Raw genomic sequence first — 12,532 nt, forward strand, 5'->3', positions numbered from 1 at the left:
TTTCTGGCAGTGGTGATCACAGGAATGTACAGCCACAAGAAGACCGGGCACCAGACAGCTGCATGGCACAACCGAGAGTATTCGGCGTATGGCTCTGACGCATCATACTGCATCTGCGGCAGCAATTTGAGCAGCAGTTGGCACCCTGGTGACACAACAAACTGTTAAAAGTCTGTTACTTCAACAACAGCTCTGAACTAGATGCCCTACAGCACACATTCCACTGACCCCAAACCACAGTGATCTGTGAATTCAGTGGTGAAAAGCAACAACTCATTGGAGAGCACAGTGAAGGTCTGCTGTGTTTTCTGATGAAAGCAGGTTCTACCTTGGTGCCAGTGATGGCCATAGGTTGTCAAGGAGGCGGCCAGTTGAGGGCCTGCAAGCAACCTGCCAGTGTGCAATGCAGGAACATTCTCGTGGTATGCAAACAGACTACAAATTTGTATGTCAATCCGGTGATTTGACCTCTTGTGCTGCCATTCATGAACAGCATTCCAGAGTGTGTTTTCGCCCACATACCACTGTTGTAACCCAACATGCTGTACAGAGTGTCGACATGTTGCCTTGGACTGCTTGACCACCAGATGTCTCCAATCGAGCACGTATAAGACATCATCGGATGACAACTCCTCCAGCATAATCCACAAATGGCTTTAGCTGCCCCTGTATTGACCTACCAAGTGCAACAGGCATGGAACTCCATCCCACAAACTGACATCTGGCACCAATACAACGCAATGCATGCATGTTAGCATGCTTGCATTCAACATTCTGATGGTTATATTGGTTATTAATGTACCAGCATTTCACATTCGCAACCACTTATCTCGTGTTTACATTAACCTGTGATCATGCAATGTTAATCACTCAAATATGTTATCTAGACAAATGTATTCCGGAAATTTCATTACTCTATATTAATTATTTTTTGGTATTGTGATTTTTTTCCTCATCACTGTATATTATGGTAGTTCACTACAAATAAAACATTCTGTAATATTTATTTCTGTTTGTTCTTGCATTTTGTAAGTGATTCCAAGTACATTATGCATGCTTCAAGATAAAAGATACAAGATGCTGTGACTGAGGATTCAACAGTGTCATGTAAGATTCCTTACTAGTGTGCGGTTAAAAAAATATTCAAAACTATTTAAGAAATAATAATATTTTATTTACAGTTTTCTAATTATTTTTGAGTGTATCAAATCAACTGCCTTAACTACAACCATTTATATGTTGACCAATGCGACAGGAATTGAAAATTGAGATTTCATGGAGATTTTGCAGCTTTTTGTCCTCAACAACCAAATAAATCACAGTAGCCGTCCATTTAAAACAAGACAAAGATCCTATGTGTACATTACAAAAGCTGCAAACTGGACATTCTAGAGGACCAACAAATCTTCATACACAAAATAACGCAAGCACAGCATTTGCTTAATGAAATAAAATACACTGGAGTTCTCAATACTTCCAGCAAACTTCTGTTTCAAGAATCCTACCCACTGCAAGCTCCTATTTCATCATCTTTCATTACTTCAAAAATCAATTCATCTCTCTCTCTCTCTCTCTCTCTGTCTAAACAGGATCATAAAGTGATAGTGGGAGAGGCTCAGAATAGTCTTGGTAGTGATTGGGCATATGATATAGGTGGTGACTTGGGCAGGACTATTAGTCAAGCTTGGGCCACTGATGATCAATGTGTACAGCTGTTCCAGCATTACAATCAACCCCATCTTGACAGTGTTGTGAGGTGAGTTCATATGGGACCTGATAGGGTGCTGATGACTGTTGACAAGGCACACATTTTGGTGATGATAGTCAGGCTATACTGGACACTAGTCTGGGAAGGGGTGGTCAGTGATGCTAACAAGTGACAACACAGCAGGTGGATCTGTCTTGTTCAGGCCAAATTTCAGTGATAATGCGCAGATGAGCTAGACATTTTTAGGACAAAATCAGGTACAACGCATCCCTGCTTGAGGACATTAAAAATGGAAGTTTGTTCATTAAATGAGAAATGCAGATGAGTAGGTGCTGCAAGCTTATTTTATCAAAATATTACATGAATTAAAGGTAAAATATGTGAATTGCTAATAGATCTTAACTCGTTACTTATTTGAATACCAGAACATCATTTACATGGTGAAGAAATATAAAGCCTTTCTTTGGAGAGGTACATCTTATTTGATTTCCACGCTAGCAGTTCACTGCGGAAGGGAGGGATGGCCATTTATCCCGAGTGGAATGTTTTCTTCAAAAGCGTTGACATATCAAAACACTGTAAACATCAAATATTTGAATAGTATGCAGAAGAGTTTAACTTTCAAACAAAAAACCCTTTAATTATCGGCCTCAGAGGATCCTCCAGTGCTGACTTCAGGGTTTCCCTCTCCAAACTTGTCTCTGTAAGAAACATACAAAGTTGATTACAGTAACTGTAGGAGGAGCTGCCTTAAGTTGCATAGGGAGTTTAATCTATTTTGGCCTAGCTTACGGGGTCACTGCAGGACCCCCTTAGTATCAGTTAATGTTTTGAAATTCACCACAGACAGTATACCTCCCAACTAGAGTTCAGAGACAGCAGAATGAACACAAACAATATCTTTACAAATTGTTCTCTAGTTGAAGGATACAGTGTGAGAAAAATTAGTAATGGAATGTCAGATCATGACGTGCAGGCAGTAATACTGAAAGGAATGAAGGCAGAATCATATTCCAAATAAGTGAATCTCACTTGCAAGAGATCTCACATGCAACACAAACACTTAAAACCAATCTCGAAGGGGAACTTGGCAAGAGGTATACAACACAGGCAACTTGAATGACAAACATTCTTACTTTCTTTGTTAGCTCTTTGCTATTGAAATCTTGCAGGCAGATATGTAGTAAAGAGTCCCATAATGGAATTTCACTACCGACAACACTACAAAGTAATGTGGGATATCATCAGACAGGTTAAAATAATGCACTCCACCAAAATAATAGAAAGCTCTCAGAACAAAATTAAATATATATTTTTTCAACTGTGGAAAAAGGCATCAGGACAGAAATTGTGTGTTTAACATATTATACCTTTCTTATGCAAGAATGAAACTGTTAGAGATCCAGCAGAGTTGCACAAAATAACTAATGAACACTGTGTCAATAGTACATTGGTTAAATCAAAATTTTACTGGTACAGGTAACTACGTAGAACTCCTGAAAGCTGGTGTTCTGAGTCAACTACATCACAAGCAGCTACACGAAACAAGCAAAGATGAGGGTGAATCAATTATTAGATTAGGAGATGGTAAAATTTCAAGTAGTATTATGAAAATCACTGTAACATAACCTAATTCTGTAGTCAGTTACTTACCTGTGCATTGTGTCTTTCAGGTATGGTCAATTTCCTAACAGACTGAAATACTCTTTGGTGAAACCACTTTATAAAAACAGTAAAAGAGAGAACATAGACAACTACTGGTTAATAGCTTAGTTTCAGGAAAGCAGTATCCACAGAAAATTGAATTTATTATTTTGTGTGTGACACACTGTCAGGGCTAAAATGATAGGTTGAGGCTACTCAGTATTTTTTATTTTAACAAAAGCATTTGACTGTACAAATTGTGTGTTACTTTTCAAAAGGTGAAACTTTATATGATTAGCAAAAAAGTTTAACAATGGTTCAACTCATATGTGGAAAGCAAGAAGCAGAACTTTGCCCTTCAGTGAAAAAAAATGGGAAGATGTTTCAATCTGACTGGGGTCATATAAAGTGGGGGGAATGAGGAATTTTTGGGGGGGGAGGGGGGGGGAGTGCCATAGGGTTCTAGCCTGGGTAGATCACTTTTCTTCGTAGATATCAACAATCTTTCGTTAAACAGGATAGGTGAATCAAAAATTTCTCTCTTTGTGGTCTACAGGTAAAAAACATAGAATGTGATATAAACGATGTAGCTACTAAGTTGGTCAGTAAAATCAGATCAGAATGCAGCTTTCAGAGAACAGATTAATTCTTAACTACAACAAATCTAATGGATACAGTTTCTATCACAGAACTCTTATAAAAAAGAGAATTTTTTTCCTCCAAAGGTGGTCAGTCAGTGAAGTTGACCATTTCAAGCACAGAGGACTGAAGGTAGATGTAAGAAACTAAATGCACCTATCTTCACTATAACAATGACATCTACTATCTTTGACACTGAAGCATGAAGGTTGTTTACTTTTTTTTAGTTTCACTCTCTTACCTCATATGGCGTTTTATTTTAGGAAAACTTTGTCTACTCACACTGTGTTGGTGGTGGTGGTGGGGAGATACATGGTCAGAAACTGAAAGATATAGAAAATACAGAAAACAGAAAAGGAGTGAAGAAAGTTAGCCAGTATACACCCTCTGCCTATGCCCATTTATTCTAACTGATAACTTGGCGATAGTCATAACAATGCAAAAGACCAAACAGCCTCCACATTTACCACATACAAGCACTTAGTTTCCCACTCTTATTAACTCATACATGATATTTGTCAGTGATCTCTGTCTTGCATATTACCTACCTCCCACCTTTAAACTCTCAGGTTTTCAAATCTCTTCTGCTGCATTTCCCAGCAACCAGTCTTTCATTCTCATCCTGTCCATAAGTCTCCCCTGACCCATGGTTCTGGAAGACTTTTCTGAACTCTCCCCATTTCCTGAACCTCACCAGTCCTTTCCCTTCACACCTTCACCTTCTCATTTCAACCCTCCTGCCAGGAGGAGCCATTGGCTCTTAAAGCTTGCAAATTTCAATATCTTTATTTGTGTTTTCTATTGCCACTGTACAGTGTGGATTAGGATCACATAGTCTACAAAATACTGAATTTAATTCACAGCCTTTAAATTTACATTCTCTATTGCAGGCAGTGAAAATTTCACTATTTTTGCTAATGAGCAGCTCTGTATATCATAGTAATTACTTGGCAGAACTACTTAAAGCTTAAACCCCACCGACCATGAAATTAATTAAATCTGAGTACTCCTGAATTAAAAATTGAGACCAAAAAGCATCAATAATGTTAGCAATGGTAACCAAAATCTTTGCGTCTGTGAAAGATTCATCAAAAGTAAAAGAACAGGAACCATAAGCGTAATAAGTAATGAGAAGACATATGAAACTGAATATCACTGTGCTTGTATACACACCTTGCCAATGATGATGATAATCACATGTCCGGCTCAGGGCCACACAGGTTGCTACTGTAAGGGGTGCAAGAAATATGCACAGGCGCCAAGATCTTCCTCTTCCAAATGGTGTAAAAACATGAAGCTTCCCAGCCAAGTAGAAAGCAACAAACCCCATACTTGCAAATGAAACTGAAAATATTCAGAAGCAATGGTCCAACTTATGAACTCAAATTCCAAACATTAAAGGGATACTCACATTACCTATTTTGAAACACTGATGTAAACATAGTAACACAATTCTATAACAGAATACATATGCTTAAAGATTAAAAACAGTCTTGATCACAACTTTTTATTTTTATTTTTATTGGAGTGACCGGTTTCAATTCTATTTAAGAACCGTCTTCAGGCTCTGAAAAAACATATTACCAGATAGATTTCAGAGTCTGAAGATGGTTCTTAAATAGATTCGAAACTGGTCACTCCAATAAAAATAAAAAGTTGTGATCAAGACTGTTTTTAATCTTTAAATTTTAATTTAAGGATCGCTGATAATGTTTTCAAAAATTTTATTTTAATACATTTTAATACATATGCACTCTGAAAAAAGTTATACCAATAATCTGTACAAGATGTATGTATATCAACATTCTTCCAAGTTGAAGTTTGAATAGCTGTTTTCTTTGCTTACTACATAACTAACTAATCTTTGGTTTTCATTTAGATTTCAATTTTTCGGATGATCAGATCATAGGCCTGGTATCAGAAAGATGGTTATTTGGTTTTGACTTATACATCTCACTTCTTTTCAATTTACTCTGCTTTCTATTCCAAACTAATGTCTGTGGAACTCTTTTTCTACTGTCTAGAGGTTGATAATGGCCATGCTAGTTAGAGAATATACTTTCAGGTGTGTGCAGTGAAAGAAATTAATGAAAAATTCCACTTTGGCCATTGTACAGGCAGTTCTTTATTTACTCTTTTTTTTCTCTATCTGCAGAAAATTAGAAGTCTTATAAAAATCTAAACTGATTTTCTTGACACAGAAATTTTCATCTAAAACCACTGTTGTACTGCAACTTATTTTTTCCTTAAGCAATCTTATCTGCACCAGTAATTCAGTTATAATGTGATTCCATACTACAGCTTCAGCAGTGAAGCAGCAGAAGCCTTGCATTGCAAATGTATAGTATATGATCTCTGAGCTGCAGTTTGCATTAAGTCCTTAATTGCAGTTTGGGATACACGAACAGAAAATGTGGAATCTTTTCTGCACACACTATCTAGTCTCAATACTGTACTTATTCAAAACTCCATAAGCTTTCATTTTAAGATTCTTTTAAACTCATTTAATCTTTGGTGTCCTCTTTCCTGTTGTTCACGCAGTTGTAATGCTCTTTTCCATTTGTGCTTCAATGACTGTCCCTACTCAGCAAGGGCAGAACAGGAGACGGGGCAGGAGAGGGGGGGGGGGGGGGGGGACTGGGAGTTAGAAAGGAACCTGAATTTCATTTTTGTGGCAGTACAGATTTTTCTGTGGAGACTACACAAATAAGATTCCCAGGTAATACTAATAAATAATATTTTATTACAAAAAACACAGAAAATGAAGTTATTCACAAACTATATCCTCGTGTACACAATTCCATTAAGTCTGAACACACAAATTGTAATCTTCTTGATTTGGTTTTACAAAAGAAATAAGTCTCAGAGGATACGAGTCCAATGGCGATAACTGTCAATATTGAAATTTTTCAAAGTACAGTTGGACACCTATCACTGATGACAGTTATTACGTGCTATCATTGAATTGAATTGAAGCCATCGAGCGTATACCATCCCAGAAGCACAGTGTCTGACTTAGACTGAGGTCAGGGAGGTGGTGATTCCGGCTGCAACTGCTGGCAGCTTTCTGCAGTACAGCTGTGTTGATCCTCCTTGGCTGTTGCTGCCATTGGAACTGGTTGCTCTGTGGCCTTATGGGCACTTGGGTACAAGTGATCCTGCAGTCATGTTATCAGCACATGCAAGTAGTCCAGCCCATGCAACACTGCCTGCGGCAATTCAATGGTCATGGGTGATGAAAATGGCCCCACCCGTTTCCGTGGTGTCCATCAGAATCTAGAGTTTATGCCAGTGGTGCCAGTTTGCTGCAACATCCTGATTGCTGCTTTTTCTGTCAGCAGGGCACCCTTGTGTGATGCAGTGCACCACACTGCGTAGAACGGGTCACTCAGAATTAACTTGGTAATAGGATTAGCATGAATGGGAAACAGGATGACTGCTTAAGCAGATTCCAAGTCTGTATCAAAATATTCCTCTGGCACCATATCAAGAGTCGCATTCTGACCTGCCAGAAGATGGGAGAGAACATCCATGTTCATGGTTTGCGTCGTAGAGCGGTACTGAATACCATATGCCTACATTGACAAAAATATGGCTCACCCCTGGATACACTGTGTTGTTTTTTGTGGACTACCAGCTTCCATATAAAAAAGGGGCAGCAGCAGCTTGTGGTCAGTCAAGAGCGTAACCCATTGGCTGTTGACTAATCACAGAATGTTTTGAGCACAGAAATGATTGCCAGGGCATCTTTCTCTATCTGGGTGTAGATGCATTACGCCATCATCAGAGTTTTGAAGTAAAGACACTAGGGCGTTCCATGCAGTTTATCTTGTGGGATAGAGCCTCTCCAAGCCCATAATCAGAGGTGTCTGCAGCCACTATTAACAATTTCCGAGGATCATACACTATCAGATAGACTGGATGGAGGAAAGTCTGCTTGAGGTCTAAGAAGGTTTTTTGACAGATGGGTGATCACTGACGCTTTACGTCTTTTCATATAAGGTGTGCAAGGGCTCCTCAATGGATGCGGTGTGGGGAGTAAATTTCCAATAATAGTTTTATTGCCCAAGAACCGACTAATTGTTTGGTATCAGTGGCGCTGAGACTTCTTGTGCGGCCTCTATATGTCGAGGTGTTGAGAAGATCCCTGAAGTGCTAAAAATGTGTCTGAGGTATCCTACCTTTTGGGCAAAAAACCCACATTTCTCTTTGTTGCATTTCAAGGTTGGCTTGAAACAGTGACTCCAGATTCTGCAAAAGATCCCTTGAATCCTTTCCCAGGGCAATAATGTCATCTAAATAACTCACAGGTTCAAGGACATCACGTGTCAGCTGCTCCATAGAGCAATGGAAAATAGTGGATGCACTTGAAATCCCAAATGCCAATTGTTTATACTGGAATAAGCCAAACGGATTACCGATCACTAGACCTCGAATTTTAGGTAAAAACCTAGTTTGTTCCTCATTAAATAAAGGCAATAAAAGTTGTACATACACAAATTATGCCAATTTATGATCGAAAATGCTAGTTTTATAGCACCTAATATATCTAATTTCAGGTTAGTACCTGATTGTACCTAAATTTTAAAAATCCAATTAAATAAATTTTTTTATGACTAACATTCTCTCATGGTCTTCCCAGCTAAGAATTACGCAAATATTTTATCGAAAATTGTAATTTTATAGTACCTAAAATACCTAATTTCATGTTAGAACCTGACTGTACCTAATTTCTAAAAAATCCAATCAAATAAAATTTGTATGACTAAAACTACTCTTCTGGTCTTCCTGGCTACTTAGAAAACAGTAATTGAATGATAACTGCTTGCATACGTGAACGCCAATTAGTAGTCAGACAACGACAGCATACGCCAGGCTGTTCCAGCCCGCCCTGCTTTGCAGAGCGTTGTCGCTCGCTGTGAACTGTTAAATGAGCCAGCAGGGCAAGGAGGAGACTTGTGATCCGCCTCTGGCACCTTCCTACCCTGTCAGACCAGCCTGTTTAAAACACCTGCACTGTCTTCATTCAGTTGGTCAGTGTGCTGCTTAGATGTGGTGATATATTTCACAGTGACAGTGTATTTGTGGAAAGTCAAGCGTGCCGAAAGTAGCCAGCTACAAATCTTCTCTGATTCATCAGGGTCAATCCAAATGAAGAGGTACAATAAAAATTAAATTGGTTGCTTGACCATTTCTAAATACTTTAATTTTTTTATGTGTGATTATCCTATAATTGAGAAGTCCAAACAGTTTTTTAAAAAATTTTACCTTTCACCTTTACTGAATGGTGGCCATTTTCATTTGTAAGCACGCGACAATCTTTCAGTTTACAGATATTAGCAAAAATATGAATATCTCTGCACTGGGTTAAGTTACAACACTGCAATTTACATGATTGCTTTTAGAAAAGTGTCCTCTACAACACTGTCTATTACACAAAATACCCTAAATTCAAAAATAACCAGTCAAAATGACCTCCAAAGTTCGGTATCCAAATTTTTAAAAATCCACTTTTTAGGCCCAAAAATAACAAACAAGGAGTGATTTATGAGAGTCTATTTTTTTCCTATAATTAAATATCATACACTGCTAGCCTCATATACAGCAAGAACACTTATATATGTTTCCTTAATTTTATATGAAGGTAGTATCTGTTCCCGAAAGAACAGATACTATTGATGACCGTGCAGCTTCTCTAGAATGAAATGATTGTTAAATCAACACCCTAGCTGCAAACAGGCATTGTATACATCATTGGGGACATGTTGAAAATGTGTGCCCTGACCGGGACTCGAACCGGGGTCTCCTGCTTATATGGTAGACGCTCTACCCATCTGAGCCACCGAGGGCACAGGGGATAGTGCACCTGCAGGGACTTATCCCTTGCACGTTCCCCGTGAGACCCACATTCTCAACATGTCCACACCAGATACTACTTCATATACAGTTAAAATATGGCTACCCGGCCACTGACCTTCTGGTGAAAATGCACACAATATGCCCCAACTCGTACGGGACTTGATAGATTAAGCTGCAACGAGTAATGAGTGTGATGGGCAAACATCTAATAGGCACACTACGAATGCAGTGGTGTGGACATGTTGGGAATGTGGGTCTCACGGGGAGATTGCAAGGGATAAGTCCCTGCAGATGCACTATCCTCTGTGCCCTTGGTGGCTCAGATGGATAGAGTGCCTGCCATGTAAGCAGGAGATCCCGGGTTCGAGTCCCGGTCAGGGAACGCATTTTCACCATGTCCCCAACGATGTATATCAATGCCTGCTTGCAGCTAGGGTGTCAATTTAATTATCATTTTGTTTCCTTATTTTTTATGAATTTTCGAAATTTGAAAATTTTCATTTTTTGTAAAGTTTGGGACTCAATATAAAAATATGATTTTTGAACAGTTTTTACTCCTATATAATAGCAATGTACTGTAAAGATTTCAACATTGATATCTGACTGTGAACAAAGATATTAATTTTTGAAAACAAGGAGATAATTCACATTACTCTACAACTGATCTTATGGCTGTTGCCTATTCATGTGCGATAGTGGCAGGATATAATCAATTATTATTGAAGTAAGGTACTGAATTATATACAAAAAGTGGAAACATGACTGAAATAACGTTTATATTATTCTGACATACTTAAAATAAATATTTTCAATTAACATCTTTCAAGATGCGACTGTTCCTAAACCTGGTGATGAATGTTAAGAACACTTATTTGTTCTGACAGCTTCTGTGATATAGAATAAGACCTCCCAGTTGCTGTGGTAAGTTCAAGCACTGAAAGTCTCCTTAAAACATTTTCCATTGGTGTCCAAACTTTGTCACTATTAGATTTCTTGAATGATGTTCTTGGGCCAGCAGGGTGGTAAAAATGCACATAAACATCATTGTTTTCCAAACTTATTCTTTCAACCTCTGCAAGCCACCACTGTCCAACATACACACATGCCACTATGTCATTCAATATTAAAGATAGAGATGTAATTTTACTGACACAATGATCCTCATAAATTTCAGTTTCTGATGTTACATAGCACTGAACTACGTTTTCTGCAGTGCCAAGGAATTTGAGAAAATGCCTTGTTCCTTTTATTGCTATACAGTTTTCAAATCTGGTTTGAAGTGTTGTTTTCATATGCAGAACCACTTCTTCTTTCTTGATCAGAAAATAGGTAATGCCTTTAATATTATCCTTGCAAAAGACATACATGTCCTGTACTGTGAGAATTTGGTCTGTGGTTAGTCTTTGTACGCTGACTTTACTTACTTCACGTTTTGTTGTACCTCCTGCCCCATCAAATGCATTTTTACTATGACAAGATGCAAAAAAGTGCCATTCAGCCTCCAACCCAAAGTCTACTTTGTGGTTGCACAGATTTGAAAAATTATTTTTGTTGTTATACTGACTACCACTTCCATCTGGAAAGTATATCAGCTTCTCAACCTTGGGAAAATTTTTGTTTATGTTTCTTATTACATACTTTTGAAACAATGATATGAATATAATAGAGGGAAACATTACACATGGGAAAATATATATAAAAAAACAAAGATGCTGTGACTTACCACATGAGAAAGCGCTGGTAGATAGACACAATAAAAAACACACACACAAATTTCAAGCTTTCACAACCCAAGGTTGCTTCATCAGGAAAGAGGGAAGGAGAGGGAAAGACTAAAGGATGTGGGTTTTAAGGGAGAGGGTAAGGAGTCATTCCAATCCCGGGAGCAGAAAGACTTACCTTAGGGGGAAAAAAAGGACAGGTATACACTCACTCACTCACACACACACACACACACACACACACACACACACACACACACACACAGCATTTACACATGTATGCCAGAATCTAATTTGATAACAGATCAGCATGTTTTGGTCAGCCACTGTGTTGATATAAAATCCAGCCTGTTTTCTGAAGCCAGTACGGAACCTGAGATATGGCAAACCACCAGCCATGTCCATATTATGTGCAGGCAGAATTGTAGGAGGCAGTATTTTCCAACAGCAATATCAAATTATCTTTTGCTATGACCATTTTTAATCATTTTCATTTTTCTGATTTTATGCTTCTGCCACTTCAAATCTGTCTGTGACATGTTTTACACAGTGGAATAGAAAATACCATCATTATTGATCCTCTGAAAGTTTCTTCTTTATGATTCAATAATATCTTTTAGTTTTGGTTCCCAAGAAACATGTAGCAAAACAAGTACTTTATTTGACACTATTTCTCCAGTGGCCCGAGCTTTTTCTATTTCTTGTTTTGTTTTGTCCTCTTACCTTTCAATTCTTGAAGAACATTTTTTCTTCTCCTCTTCATTTACCATTTGTTTTCCAGACAGTTCCATTTGCCGTATCAAACAGTGTTTCCACCATCCTGTTTCAATAATACGCCGCTGTGATATCCAGGCATATAGGAAGGTGATTGCAGACAGTATTCCTTTGGGGTTTGGACAATAGTGAATCAAGTAACTAAATGTGTGATAAAAAATAAAATACTATACCATTACCCTATAAA

General features: G+C 38.2%; 1 protein-coding gene and 1 non-coding gene across 2 annotated transcripts in view; one reads left to right on the plus strand and one right to left on the minus strand.

Moving 5' to 3' along the window:
- LOC124789175 (phospholipid phosphatase 5) overlaps positions 1-12,532 on the minus strand; it is a 49,654-nt gene that overhangs the window by 14,229 nt on the left and 22,893 nt on the right. Inside the window, exon 5 of the mRNA XM_047256471.1 lies at positions 5,165-5,335. Within this exon, the coding sequence (XP_047112427.1) occupies positions 5,165-5,335 (171 nt within the window). The remainder of the gene's footprint in view (positions 1-5,164; positions 5,336-12,532) is intronic.
- Positions 10,159-10,232, plus strand: Trnat-ugu. Its single transcript has one exon. It is a non-coding gene; the product is annotated as a tRNA-Thr (tRNA).

The sequence above is a fragment of the Schistocerca piceifrons genome, chromosome 1, assembly GCF_021461385.2.
Source record: "Schistocerca piceifrons isolate TAMUIC-IGC-003096 chromosome 1, iqSchPice1.1, whole genome shotgun sequence".
Classification (NCBI taxonomy): Eukaryota; Metazoa; Arthropoda; class Insecta; order Orthoptera; family Acrididae; genus Schistocerca; species Schistocerca piceifrons.